At 41.6% G+C, this 12,010-nt stretch overlaps 1 gene segment (V, D, J or C); it reads right to left on the bottom strand.

Annotated features, from left to right (window-relative positions):
- Nucleotides 1–4,209: 4,209 nt before the first annotated feature.
- Nucleotides 4,210–4,758, bottom strand: LOC129531669 (immunoglobulin kappa variable 1-8-like). The segment is given in 2 exon segments: nucleotides 4,210–4,556; nucleotides 4,682–4,758. Coding segments are annotated over 2 exon segments (402 nt in total).
- Nucleotides 4,759–12,010: the final 7,252 nt, after the last annotated feature.

Here is a 12,010-nt window from a genome sequence, read left to right as displayed (position 1 = left end):
AGAAAAAATAAATACACTTCTCCATGTTTGAGCTGACCGGGATGCTGTCCCTGGTGTTTGCACCTCCATATCCCACTATGCGTTTCATCTTCTCTTTGCCTCACTGGTGATCCAAGTACAGGGAATGCTTCACATGACTGTGATCCCTAGAACTTCATCCTGATGACGGTTGAAATCTTCTCTGAGTTTTACCAGTGGAAATGGCAATAAATAGAAACATTCCAGAAGGTCCCCTAGGGTCCATATTTTCTGTACTTCCTCTCTAAAATATGTAAAATCAATTATGTTTGCTCTTGCTTTTATGGACTATATCTATGGCCCCAGCACACACCCTAATGCCCTGTCTTGACAATTTATCCAGTATTTTAATAAATGTAAATGGTCACATGCTTATCATATCATTTCTTCCAATTTCATGGAATAATTTCACATCAACTCTTTGGATTAAGAGCCGTCAACCAGAAAACCACAGCCATGAATAAATAGAAATAGAGTATTTCAAGCTGTTCATTTGGCATAACAATGATGAGTCTACAGCTCATTTTCAAGATATAAATATTCTGTTTATGGGAGTGACAGCACCATTCATACAGTTACTGTTTCAGAGCCTCAACCATATCTGACAGGACAGCAATTCAATAGCACAAGGGTTTGTGTGCCAGCTTTGCTTGACTAATAATGGGTTTTTCTCTGTCTATAGGGAAAGCACATGACAAGAGCATGAGCTACACTTCACTTCACTTTTTTTGAGGTTAATAAGTTGCTTGATCCAAAACTATATTACAGAAGAACTTCCTGACTCTGATGAAAGCTCTTGGAAAATCCTCAAATAATATTTTATGCAGAAATATAACCAAAAAGGAAGGCAAATTCATATATAGGAAAATAACCAGTGCCCTCCTCACATTACATGAGGTCTACTAGTATCACCCGACACTAGCTGTTAGTCTGAGCCCTGATGTGTGGCGCAATGTTAGGGGTTCAAGAGACGTCATTCTTCTTGACAAATTAGGTGTTCAGAAGAGCCAGTAGCCCTGTATGTCTCAGTTAGTTGAAACTCATATTATTGAGTCCCCACAGGGACCTCCATAACCTTGGTTCAGGAGACACCTTGGAAACCTGGGAAAGGTGATTGACTGAAGTCCATCTGTTGAATCGTCCTCATTATTAAAAGCCTCCTACTCATTAATGGCATTTCGATTCGCTTGGAAAGCATGTTTTTATTTTGGCTCATTTTTGAAACGTCTAGTCATAGTTCTTCCTGAATCACTTTGTCTGCAATCATCCTGCTGCATTTCTTTTAAGGGCTGATGATCTGTCAAAAGCAACAGCCAATATTATTACATTGCTGTTCTCTTTGCAATGTTATTATCAGATGTAATCCTTGCAGATTAACCACTGTTACGATTTTTACATTTCCAGGGATTTCTTGACAATGGCAATGATGTGACGCCATCCAGCATCTATTTGTGAGAACTCTATTTAACAAATCGTCACTGTGGGTGTGAACATAATGGAGACTTTCATAGGATGCAATGGTTAATATTCAACATTAGTCAAAATTTACTCTAGTCCTACCCTTGGAGCTCTACTGGGTTGGAAAAATATTTTAGATAAGGACAATCATTTCGTAGAGTTTTAAAAATAAAGGCTAAAAGAAATTTTCTGTAGCAAGAGTATGAACTATATGTAGCCAGCATACCCTTTTTTAATGGAATATAACAAAAATTATTTAAATGTATTTAATTTAAATAATTGTATAAATATGCATATATAATAAATAAACGTACTTAAATATAAATACTATACATGTATATTTGTAGCCAACATTTTATCAGATAAATATATGTAACTTTTATGTATCTTATATACATATATGCACATTTTCCATAAATAAGGTAAATTTTAATTTTTTATTGAATACTAGTTTTAATTTTGTCTTTAATTTTCTCTTAATAACTTCATAATTTAATACTAAATGTTCACATTTATACCACCAACTTAAGAAAAAATCGTGTGTGTAGGTAGAGGTGTAAATACTGTATCAGGGAGCTTTTATGCATTACTGATTGGTAACTGGTTAAATCCACAACTCAGTGGCTGATAACAGTAAACATTTGTTTTTGTGTTCATGGATGCTCATGTTCACAATCATCTGGCTGATCAAGAACGGGCTCAGCTGAATGGTTTCTCTGCAGGGCACTGAGCTCATCTTCAGCCTACAGATATGAATTGTCTGAGGACGAGGCTGAACAGCAGTGACTACACATGACACAATATTCTTATGGCAGGTCACAGGAGTGAACAACATCCCAAACCAAACTGCACAGTTGAATTTAAGTCCAATAATTTCTAACATAGCTTCACATATTTTAAATATATTCCTTTATTTCAATGAGTACAAATTTTGAAGAAAATGTTTACTCCATTTAATTATAGAGGTGTTTGATCATTCCATGGACAAATAATTATGCTTTCAACCTTTACAATTCTGAAAATACTTGCAAATGTAAATTTGCATTAATAAGAAAATAAAGCTGGATGTGTTTTCAACATGTGGCTTTAAATATATATATATATTTTAATGGCCTCAGTGGGGGAAAATCATTTTAACTTATGTAAATATCCCTTTTTACCTCTCTTGTGTCCTATAGAGTTGCCCAAGAAGAGGTCCTCCCATGAGATTTGGAATCAGAAAAGGATGACTCAATATTCTCCATTGGTACCTAAGGCAGACACAGGAACAGAGGTGAGGACTAGAGAAACACCTGAAAAGATGCTGTAGGAAGCTGAGAGCATCAGCACCCCCACCCCTAAGCTTCCAGACAGGACTGAGGACCACAAGGTTAGAAAGCCCATACTTTAGGGACAGATGCATTCTGTTTTCTGAGGGAGCAACAGAGATTCCTGCTTCTAATATCAGCTTTCCTGACTACTATATCCTTGGCTTTGAAAGGTTGTAGTCTGAACGTTAATCATAGGCATTGGTTCATTCTTGTTATACCCAAAAGAGCCAAGACACCCAGTGGGGAAAGGCACTCAGGGTGTAAAATATTGTTTCTAGAATGCAATTGAAATAGGCCCTGTTATCCCATGGAACTAAGGTTTATGGTTTTTTGAATAAACAGAAATTGACTCCCCCAGTCTTAAAACTCAAGATAGTTACATTTGTCTTATCTGAGTTCTTTTTTCAGTAAACCAACCATCAGGCCTCCTAGATACTATCAAGGAGCTGAAACATACATATCACTGAATCCAGACACTGAGACATCAGAACCTTCACCCATTATGATTGCATAACTGACCTCTTGCTTCCTGTTGACCAAATTATCTTCCTTACCCCTCCCAAATTCCTGTTTTCCCACATTTTGTCCCTGTTATATAAAGTCTTAATTTTAGTTGGTCAGGGAGATACATTCGCAAATGGTGTCCCATCTCCTCGGCTGCAGTACCTGATTAAAGCCTGTTTCTTGGCAATACTTGTTTTAGAGATTGGCTTTCTGTGTGGTGAGCAGCAGGGTGTACAATGAATCCTTGGCATTTTAGTAAGAAAATTCTCTGCAACCTTCACTGCTTTGGCTTCTTGTAACCTGAATTCACATTTAACTGCAACTTCTGAGATAACTTGATATAATTGATATAATTAGTGAATCCTAATTCACTTTGTCCACCACTGCTTACCAGTCTGAGCTTGCCAGCTCCCAACCCTTACTAGTGCCAGTGAACTTTCTGAAAATGCAAAAGGTAATATTTTCCCTTTTTCATAAAACACTAACCTTCTCTTCGTACTTCCAATATATTGAAGACCACTGAGTTTTCCTGTGTGTCCAATTTGGCAAACATTTCTTTGCAAATAAAACATGAAATTTAGAGATTCCGCTCTACATTTTATTTAGACTTCAGTAGTTTAGACTCTAATTTTCTGTATTAAGACAATTCCTGCTTAGAATATCTATAGTGGTTTCTTCTCTGTTATTTGAATTCCAACCAAAGCCCTAAACTAGACTCCTTAGGTGTCAAGATCTCTGCCTTTATTAAATCAGGAGAGGCATTGCTATGTCTGTGCAGCTGGGGCTTACAAAGAAAAAGGAATTGGGTTGCAGAGGTGATTTCAGGTCCCCCTCTACCAACACCATCAGAGTGTGGCTGCATCTGAGGAACACTCTCAGGCGAGGAGGCATCAGGAGGAGCAGCTGGGGCAGCCCAGCCTCACATATTTGCTTCCCTGGGGGTTTTTGTTTGGGTGTGTAACACTGTGGGAGGGTAACTATAATACTGTTGACAGTAATAAGTTGCAAAATCTTCAGACTGCAGGCAGCTGATGGTGAGAGTGAATTCTGTCCCAGATCCACTGCCGCTGAACCTTGATGGGACCCCACTTTGCAAAGTGGATGCAGCATAGATCAGGAGCTTAGGGGCTTTCCCTGGTTTTTGCTGATACCAGGTTAAATAACTGCTAATACCCTGACTCGCCCGACAAGTGATGGTGACTCTGTCTCCTGTAGATGCAGAGAGTGAGGATGGAGACTGGGTCATCCGGATGGCACATCTGGCACCTGAGATTGGAAACATAAAAACAAATGTCCATACAATTAATCATGTTGTAAGAGAACTTCCCTGAAGGGCCAGGCTGTACCGAGCACACTGGGCTGAGTAAATTCCTAGTGTTCTCCTTCCTTACCTGGGAACCAGAGCAGCAGGAGCCCCAGGAGCTGAGCGGGGACCCTCATGTCCATGCTGTGTCCTGACAGGGTCTGACTCCTGCATGAAGTGTGTCCAGCCTATTAATAAGTCTTCAGGGCAGGAGGTTGTGCTCTGGGAACATGCAAATGAGCAGGGGATGGGGCTGACTGGGCACAGCTGCAGGGCTGGCTCATCTCAGTAACTCAGCACCAGCTCAGTATCCCCAGGTGTCCCAGGAAAGACCAGGGTAGCACAAATTTGTCTGTAGTGAATGTGTTTCTACTGGAGAGTAGTTTGTTATGAGAAACATTTTTTATGTATTTTTTTGAAAATTTGAAATATTCCTCAGGAGTCGACGGAGTAATGTATTTCATTGGCACATGGGGATTATTTAGAATATCTTGTTTGTAGGAAATACATAGTAAAATGTTAAACAGTATGATTCTCAGGACTTCAAAAGACTCTCATATGATTCGGGTTAGGGAAGGAGGTACTTTGTCCTATACTTGCAACATTTCTGTGAGTTTTAACATTGTTCCTTTCTAAAAATATTAAAAATAAAATTTATTGACATGATGCTATACATATTTGTAAGTATTAGGTAATGGTGTTATGCCATTGTTCTTACCACTATAAGATCAAGCAATTTACTACAGATACAGAGAGATGATACCGTGTTTCCTCAATGCATGCAGCACTCACACATCCACCATTATCAAGAGCTACAGGTCTTTTTAATACCCAGAGACTAAATTCACTTCACCTTATTCTTGTTTTGGGCACCTTCATTGTCTACCTTCTTTTCTGTCATTGAGTATTACTTTCCAAAGTTCTTCTCTCTTATTGAGGGTGACCACTGCATGGAGCATGTCCCTGTCATGCACCAACAATGCCACTTTCTTCTTTTACGTTTTATCAGGGAAATCATCCTGACCCAGACACCAGCCTCCATGTTAACATCTTTAGGAAAGAGACAATCCCTTATCAAGCAATTGCCAACTTACATGGAGAAATCAGCTGGATCCAGATGAAACTGGACATGGATTTGCACCCATTATATCTCACATCTCTACTGTGCCAAAATGTCCCAGCCTGGCTTAGTAGCAGGGGAAGTGGATCCAACTACATCAGCATCAGTGGGCTGCAGCCTAGGACTCCACAAAATTTTACTGATGCCTGACTAGGGGAGACAAATCACAGTGCTGTAGCCCATGCACAAACCTTCCTGCTGCTTTGTAAGCCACCTGAATTTTAAGAGAACTTGCTTATATTGGGAGAAAGGAAGAAAGCTCCATTTGTCCTCTAAACGTTTGCTGAAAATGAACTGACAAAAGAAAGACTAATAAGAGAAAAGGCAAGCAAAATTCACTTAAAGTGCAGTGGGATATCATAGCGGTGTGATTACTCAGATAACTCAATGAGATCCAGTTGTTCATACTTCCTTTCTAGCGAAGAGGTAAGTGGGAAGTGTAGGCAACCTGGAGAGAATAGATGAGGATAGAAGTGCATCCTCAAAAGAACAGGTAATAGCCTGTCTGGATAAAGCATCAACTTCTAATCTCTTCTATTTTTGATTCCTATTTTGTATTAATCTTCCCTGATATAAAATTTCCCAGGAAGAATTTTCTTGACAATCAGTTTCCTTCTGGAGAAGCTGCTTTTAAGCAGATAAAGGAGTGAGATAAAGGAGTGAGATAAAGGAGTGGAGTGAGCATACCCCAACAGGTAAAACTCACAAGTTAGAGGATTTATAAGTCAGACTCTAAGTCTCAGATTTTGTACCGCTCTCTTGCTTCATAAAAATACTTTGTTATTTTTTAAATTTTACTTTAAGGAAGGACAATTTTGGAGAATATATTAATTTTTGGTGGAATGAATAATGTCCCCACCCCAAAAGATATCCAGGTCCTCGTCTCTGGAACCCAAGTTTTATAGGAGTTATTAAGAAATTATTTTAGGCAGATAGAGAGGAAAAGGCATCCTTGGTAAGATTTTGTTTCTTTTAAAGCAACTCCAGACATGTTTCTTGTCTAATAGGAAAGCTCCGGCTCTTAGAGCCAGGCTGGCAAGATTTGATATGCAAATGAAGGCCATTAGAAACTGGGTCCACCCTAACATGGCTATTCCTACCTTCTTCTTCCTTGCCCCTACATGTGCCTGGCAACATGGCTGCCCCCACATATCCCCATGTGCGTAGAACATTATGATGCCCTACATGTGCATATTGAAAGGCTAGGGTGGGAGGGCCAGTTTTTGCTCAGGCTATGTGAATAACATGCCTGGTCAAACCAATCCCTTGAGCCCTTTGCAAATCAGACACCACCTCCTTCATTCTCCTCATATAAGCAGCCACTTTTCCACCACAGATGGAGTTTTCTCTTTGTTGGAATCCCCTGTCCTTCTGTCTCTGTACAGGGTAGCTGTTTAGCTGTTTTATTCTTCCTTCCTTCTTACGTATTAAACTTTTCTCTCCTTAAAACCACTCCACATCTTTCTGTGGCATTTTATCGAAAGCAGTGTGAGACAGCAAGAACCCTGGTGTTCCTCCAGTCATTGGAGCCATATCATAAGGATTCTACCTTATGATAGATAGCAAAAAATGACCTTGATAGATGTAAGTTAAGGACTTTGAGAATAAGCTTCCTGGTTATCCAGATGAAATCAATACAATCACAAAGGTCCTTAAAATAGAGGAGGAGGATTGCAGTCAGAGAGGAGCTGGGACAATGGGGACGGATGTTGTTTGAGGAAGGAAGGGGCCATGGAACCAGAAATATGGGAGCACATTGAAGATAAGAAGCAGAGAATCCAGTTCTCTCCTCTGGAGCCTCCAGAAGGATTACAGCCCTGCTGACACCTTAGCATTAGCTCAGTGAGACTTCTGACCTCCAGAACTACAGGGTAATACATTTACGTTGTGTGAAGCCAATAAGACTGTGGCAATTTAAACAGCAGCATTGGAAACTAATGCAAGGGGAAGAGATGTCTTTCAGCTCACTGAGAGCATGCTTGTCCTCTGTTCTTGGAAATATTTCCACCTTGTTATCTGGTGTCAGACAAGAGACAGAGAAAATTTTTTCTGAGAGAAGAGCTCGTACAAAAATTCTTTTTAGCTAGAAATTCTCTTGGGAAAATCCCATGATTATCTCTTATACGATCTGGGTATCACAGAGTTTAGGGGTCAGAACTCACAGCACATGATAGGAGGAAGAGGGTTTTGTTAGTTTGTTTTCATATTAGGAGGGAAAATTAGATTTTCAGGACACAATCTGAGAGGGACAGACTGAGTCAGAGCTATTGTAAGAGAAAGAGGAGATGTGGAAGGTGTCAGAGCAATGAAACATGTGTCCCAGCTCCCAAATCTAAAATAAAGTCATTCATTTTAGAAGGTGAAGCAAAGCTCTTCACCTTCCATCTTCTTATGAAGGATCAAATTCTACCCAGAGTCCCTGCCCCTCCTTCACTCCCCTGACATTGCATTGTGGAGCTAATCACATGTGCCTTAATCCCTGCTCCTGTCCCGGGCTGGGAGAGGCTCACTGTCCTCACCATGCCCAGCAGGCTAGAGCTCGTGCCCTAGGCACCAAAGGAGAAGAGGATGGTTTCTGTACAGGAGGTAAGAGCTTTATTTACCACATGTTACATTTCACTATAATTCTAAGTAAAGTTGTGTGGAGAGAAGAGAACATATGGGCAACTCTGTCTGGTAGAGTTTGAAGAGGGCAGTTTCTGAGAGTGACAATGAATTCACATTTCTAAATTTTCAGATGGCAAATGCTAGCTTTAGCAATTGTGGAAGTGTGGACTTCGAGTTTAAGAACAAGACAGACTTTCAGATACTGCAATAAATGAGGAGACATTTGGAATAGGGTCCTTAGCCCAGGGCTAAGGTCAGGCTGGCAGTGCCTGAGAGCTGCCAGGCACTGGCCCTGGGCTGTGGAGGAAGCAGCTGCTCTCCTGAGCCACAGGGCTGAGAATCTGGGAGGAACCACAGGCCCTGGCCACAGGGCTGCCTGGCAGGGGCTTCAGGGAAGGAAACTGCTCACAAATTCAGGGGAGCTGCATTAAGCATATATCCCCCAGCCTGGCAAGAGTAAAAGTCTCAGAGACCCAGACCTTAGGGCTGGTGCTAGGTTCCTGGGCTGGCTGCTGTCAGCTCTGCCCTCCCTGGTGCTGAATGACTGGAACCCTGCTGGAGCCAAAAACGGACAGTCAGCAAATGTCCTTAAAGTCTTTACTCAGCCAGACTCTATTCTGCTTGGTAAGAAAAGAAACACACGCTACACAAATAAGCCTAAAATTATATGTATCTGTAATATGAATTTCTATTGTGAACTTTACATATTGAATACATATTTAAGAAATAAGTTGTATTTATATATTTGTATATACTATGTACTTATGAATAAATATGTGGTGCATGTTTATATATAAAGAGATATAACTTTGGTTGCTAGTATAAGGTATAGTTTTAAACTTTAATAAATTTAACATGAACATTGAAAATGAGCACTGGGTGCACCAGCTCATGGCCCTCCTCACTCCAGGGCCTGAGGGTCATAAAGCTCAGGACCCTCTTCCATGTTCCCCCTGGGCTGAGAGAAGTGAACTGCCCATTGCTGAGGATCATGAGTGACCTGAGGGGGGTCTACGGAATCACAGAACAGCAGATGCCCAGGAAATGGATAGTGGGTCTGGGCCCTGAATGGAGGGACGTTTTGTTTCCAGAGCTCAGCATAGACAAGTCCTCCTCTGGTCATTTCTGTCAAACAAAGCAGCACATATGGCTCAGAGACTGCATTGTCACAGGATGAAGCCCCTCCATGGCTCATTCCCAGCTTCCCCTCTGACTGGGGTGATGTGGGATCTCTCTGCCCAGCTTTCATGGCTCACCAGCTGCTGGGACTCTGTTGACAATGGCCTATGTCTGCCCCATGCACAAGCTTCTCAATAGTTGCCATTTTACTTTCTGGTCTCCAATAACCACAACTTGCCAACCATGACCCTTCCACAAAGATTCGTAGAGTGGGGTCAGAACTATGGGTTCAGCAACGTGCCGGGGCATGCAGGTAAGAGACACAAGGCGTGGCCAGCCCGTGTCTGAAGTGAGGATGAATTTGCATCATGAATTCAGAGTAGGAGATGGGAGAAAACATCCTGACATGCTCCAGGCAGTGATGCCCACAAGATACACTAGAGGTGCCCATAGAGGAGGTGGGAAGGGGATTTCAGGCAGAGGGGATGCGAATTCAGAGATGTCCCCCAGCCTGTTCCCCTGAGAAGATTTCAGACACTTAGTAGCCCCTGGGCACTTTGAGAGACCGAGGAGAAAGGACCATATAAGGCCAAGAATTTGATGCCAGCCTGGGCAACACAGGGAGACCCCATGTCTACAAAACACACACACACACACACACACACACACACACACACACACACACACACAATTTGTTAAAATGTGTGAAAAATAGCATCACAAAGTGATTATGTATGAACATTTGCTCAGAAAATTAGAAAACAAAGCAATGTCTTCTGAGCTAACAATACTATAATAAAGATGTCAATTTTTTAGCTATAGTAATACAGAGAACATGATATTGTCTATCTTAACCATTTCTAAGAGTGTAGTGCAATGCCATTAAATATATTCACATTGCTCTGTTATTATTACTGATACTAAATCCAGAACCATTTTCATCTGAATAAAATTAATATCTATATCCTTTAAACAATACTCCCCCCCATTTCCTCTATCCCTACCGCCAGCAACCTCCATTCCAGTTCTGTCTCTATGTCATTGACATATTTGAAGCAGGTTCACTCTGCACTGGTTACCAACATACTTGAGTGTGGGGAACACAACACCCCCACACAGCAAGTTACATGAAGTGGGTTTATTATTTACAGATAAGCAGCAAGGGAACACAAAAGTCTTGGACTTATTATGGGTCAGTCCCTCAAGGCACAGGAAAGCCATGTGGAGCTGATGGAGTTGACTATGTGTACCCCACATGCACCACAGCTCAGGAATCCAGGAAAGCAGCCACTCAGGGTTTTATATCCTGAGCTAAGAAGACACACAGGGCTAAAGTGCTAACGGACATCCTATTCTATGGGAAACTGGTATAGAGCACAGGTAGGTTGTTCTGCTCAGTTCCTCTCCATCTCAGGATGTTACAATTCCAGCAAATTCTACAATTATTCTTGAGAACTCATAAAATAAGCAAGAAAGTGGAGAGAACTAAGTCAGTCCAGGGTCATTGGAGAGCTGTCTTGCAATTACCCCACCACCTAGACATCCCCCTTAGCAAAGCTAGCATATTTCATATGCCCACCAACTTCCCTTGAACTGGAGGCAGAAGTTTATCTTTTCAGATTGATGAAGCACCTTGACTAACACAACTTCAATGCAGATTATGAAGCCATAGTGAGAGTACATTTCACTGGGCCACGAAAAGCTAGTACCACTGGTGTAGGGTCCAGCCCTGTGGGGCTTAGTGGGGGTTCTCCCCATGTGCGGAGATGAGAGATTGTAATAAAGAAAGACACAAGACAAAGAGATAAAGAGAAAGCAGCTTGGCCTGGGGGACCACTACCATCAAGACGTGGAGACTGGTAGTGGCTCTGGACGGCTGGGCACACTAATATTTATTACATACAAGACAAGGGGGGCAGGGTAAGGAGGGTGGATCTTCCAAGTGATTGATAAGGTGAAGCAAGTCACGTGATCATAGGACAGGAGGCCCTTCCCTTTTAGGTAGCCGAAGCAGAGAGAGAGAAGACAGCATACGTCAGCATTTTCTTCTACGCACTTATAAGAAAGATCAAAGACTTTAAGACTTTCAGTATTTCTTCTACCGCTACCTACTACGAACGTCAAAGAGGAACCCGGAGTATGGGAGGAACATGAATGTGGACAAGGAGTGTGACCATTGAGGCACAGCACCACAGGGAAGGGTTTAGGCCTCCGGATGACTGTGGGCAGGCCTGGATAATATCCAGCCTTCCACAAGAAGCTGGGGGAGCAGAGTGTTCCCTGACTCCTCCAAGGAAAGGAGACTCCCTTTCGCGGTCTGCTAAGTAAAGGGTGTCTTCCTAGACACTGGCATTACTGCTTGACCAAGGAGACCTCAAGTGGCCTTTATGCAGGTGTGACAGAGGGCTCACCTCTTGCCTTCTAGGTCACTTCTAGCAATGTCCCTTCAGTACCTGACACTATACTCTTCGGTTATTCCTAGGTTATATTAGTAATGCAACAAAGAGTAATATTAAAAGCTAATGATTAATAATGTTTATAATAATGATTGATAATTGTCCATGATCATCT

This window comes from Gorilla gorilla, chromosome 12 (genome assembly GCF_029281585.2).
Source record: "Gorilla gorilla gorilla isolate KB3781 chromosome 12, NHGRI_mGorGor1-v2.1_pri, whole genome shotgun sequence".
Classification (NCBI taxonomy): domain Eukaryota; kingdom Metazoa; phylum Chordata; class Mammalia; order Primates; family Hominidae; genus Gorilla; species Gorilla gorilla.
Note: the sequence above shows the minus strand (reverse complement) of the source record. Positions and strands in the feature narration are given on the sequence as shown.